This window comes from Otolemur garnettii, unplaced genomic scaffold (assembly GCF_000181295.1).
Source record: "Otolemur garnettii isolate 467f Iridium unplaced genomic scaffold, OtoGar3 scaffold00030, whole genome shotgun sequence".
Taxonomy (NCBI): domain Eukaryota; kingdom Metazoa; phylum Chordata; class Mammalia; order Primates; family Galagidae; genus Otolemur; species Otolemur garnettii.
Genome location: NW_003852425.1, coordinates 1681398 through 1683852, shown reverse-complemented (window position 1 = coordinate 1683852; position 2455 = coordinate 1681398). Strand labels below are relative to the sequence as shown.

At 41.7% G+C, this 2455-nt stretch overlaps 1 protein-coding gene across 2 annotated transcripts in view; it reads left to right on the top strand.

Annotated features, from left to right (window-relative positions):
- The window catches only part of HSD17B4 (hydroxysteroid 17-beta dehydrogenase 4), a 69892-nt gene that overhangs the window by 47870 nt on the left and 19567 nt on the right, over positions 1–2455 (top strand). For both annotated transcript variants that reach the window (XM_003788894.3, XM_012804624.2), the window contains exon 15: positions 67–170. In XM_003788894.3, the coding sequence (XP_003788942.1) occupies positions 67–170 (104 nt within the window). The remainder of the gene's footprint in view (positions 1–66; positions 171–2455) is intronic.

Sequence of the window (2455 nt, the reverse complement as noted above, 5' to 3'; positions counted from 1 at the left end):
TCTTAGCTAACTAGTTATGTCTTTTGCTAATAACTTGTTTTATTTTTTATTTTATTTGCTTTCCAGTCTACTCTTATTCTGGGGAGGAACTTATATGCTATAATCAGTTCTCTGTCTTTGTTGTTGGCTCTGGAGGCTTTGGTGGAAAACGGACATCAGATAAAATTAAGGTAGGCCATGGCTTTATAATCACAATATACATGTGGTTCAGGGTTCTTAATGAGCAGCTTGGGTCCACTGAGAGGAGGATTATCTTCCGTCTCTGCTCCCCGGGAGACAGCAAAACCGGCTACCCCTCTTCCTTCTCTCCCTCCTCCTCCTCCCTCCCTCAGCCTACCTAATGTGAGGACAGCAAGAGTGAACACACTTGTGATGATCTACTTCCGTTTAATGAATGGGAAATATATTTTTCTTCCTTTTTTTTTTTAGAGACAGAGTCTTACGTTGTTGCCCTCAGTAGAGTGCTGTGGCGTCACTGCTCACAGCAACCTCCAGCTCTTGGGCTTAGGCGATTCTCTTGCCTCAGCCTCCCATGTAGTTGGGTCTACAGGTGCCTGCCACAATGCCTGGCCATTTTTTTGTTGTTGTTGCACTTTGGCCGGGGCAGGTTTGAATCCGCCACCCTCAGGATATAGGGCTGATACCCTACTCACTGAGCCACAGGCACTGCCCTATTTTTTCTTCCTTATGATTTTTTTAATAACATTTTCTTTTCTCGAGTTTACTTTATTGTAAGAATACAGTATATATTGCATATAAAAAACTACATGTGTGTTAATTTGTTGTGTTATTGGTAAGTTTTCTTGTCAGTAGTAGGCTGTTAGTTATTAAGTTGTGGGGAAGTCAAAACTTCTATGTTAATTTTGTACTGTGCAAGGGGTCAATACCCCTAAGCCCTGTGGTGTTCAAGGGTCAGTTGTATTTTGATCTTCCCACTATATATGTAGTTTCATAGAGTACAGTAGAGACTTAGTAACCCACATTTTGAAATAGAATATCCTGTTTATATATTTTATATGTGTACGTAACATATTTCATATATAGAAAAGTCTCATTAAGTTAAATATACCCTGGCAGTGCCTGTGGCTCAGTGAGTAGGGTGCCAGCCCCATATACTGAGGGTTCAAACCCAGCCCTGGCCAAATCGCAAAAAAGAAAAAAGCAAGTGGCCTGTCCCGCCCAGGAAGAAAGCAGGGCCCTGTCCCAGGAGCTAAGATCAGAAAGATCCTGTGTTCTTGGGAGGTATAGCTTCTGTCGTGGTGAGCCAGGGAAGGGAGGAGAAAGGGAGTGGGTTGAAGCTCAAATGCCACAGAGTCTCACTCCTCTTACCAAAGCTCAGTGTTTCTTCATTCACTATATGCCCATATGACAATTTCCAGAGACTTTAAATGGTTGTTTTAAAATAATTTTTTACAAGTATGATTGTCCAGTCCAGGGAGTTCCTTATGCTACCATTCCAGAAGCCTCTCTCAATACTGCTCTAAATAGTACCTACTTACACCAGGAGAATAATAACTATAGTCTCATCTATTACTTTAAATAACTTAAATGTTAAATTAATGTATAACAAAATCCAAATTAAAAAATATTTTTAGGAAAAATGTGTTTGGAATTTAAGAACTAAAGAGTAACTAGAATTGTTACAAGGGAATTTTTAAAGTTAATTAATGAACCAAGTTTTAATTTACATAAGCATCACTTGTGTTAAGTTTTTCTAAAAATTTTGGGGTGCTGCAAAAACTGTACAAGAAAGTTAAACATTCCCATAATTATCTTGGGTATATTTAACTTTTTTTTTTCTAAGAGACAGAGTCTCACTTTATCGTCCTCGGTAGAGTGCCATGGCGTCACAGCTCACAGCAACCTCCAGCTTGTGGGGGTTAGGCAATTCTCTTGTCTTAGCCTCCCAAGTAGCCGGGATTATAGGCATCTGCTGCAATGCCCAGTTATTTTTTGGTTGCAGTTGTCATTGTTGTTCAGCAGGCCCAGGCTGGGCTTGAACCCACCAGTCTTGGTGTATGTGACCGGCACACTACTCACTGAGCTATGGGCACTGTCACCCCTCACTTTTCTTATCTTCACTCTCCCCCATACCAGCTGGGAATTGCAGATGCTCTATTCCAAGTAAAAGTGGCTGACTTGTGGGGTTCTATGTCTCCATCCACCCCTCACTTACAGGATGGAAACTCAAGCCCATCTATGGCAGGCTGAGGATACTAGGGCCCTAGAATACTGAAGCTGTCCTTGGTGCAGCTATTCTACAGGGTAGAGGTTTTATGGTTGAAGAGACAAGCTGAGAAGAATAGATGCTACCACCCTGCCCAGCTCCCTTGTAAAGTGTGAGTGTCCTTGAAGTGATATCTGCCACTGTTCCCACCCTCATCTTTGCAGTAGTGGAGTAGAAGTTTTGCCTACGGCGAGAGCAGCTGTGATAACAGAACATTAAAGCTCTTCT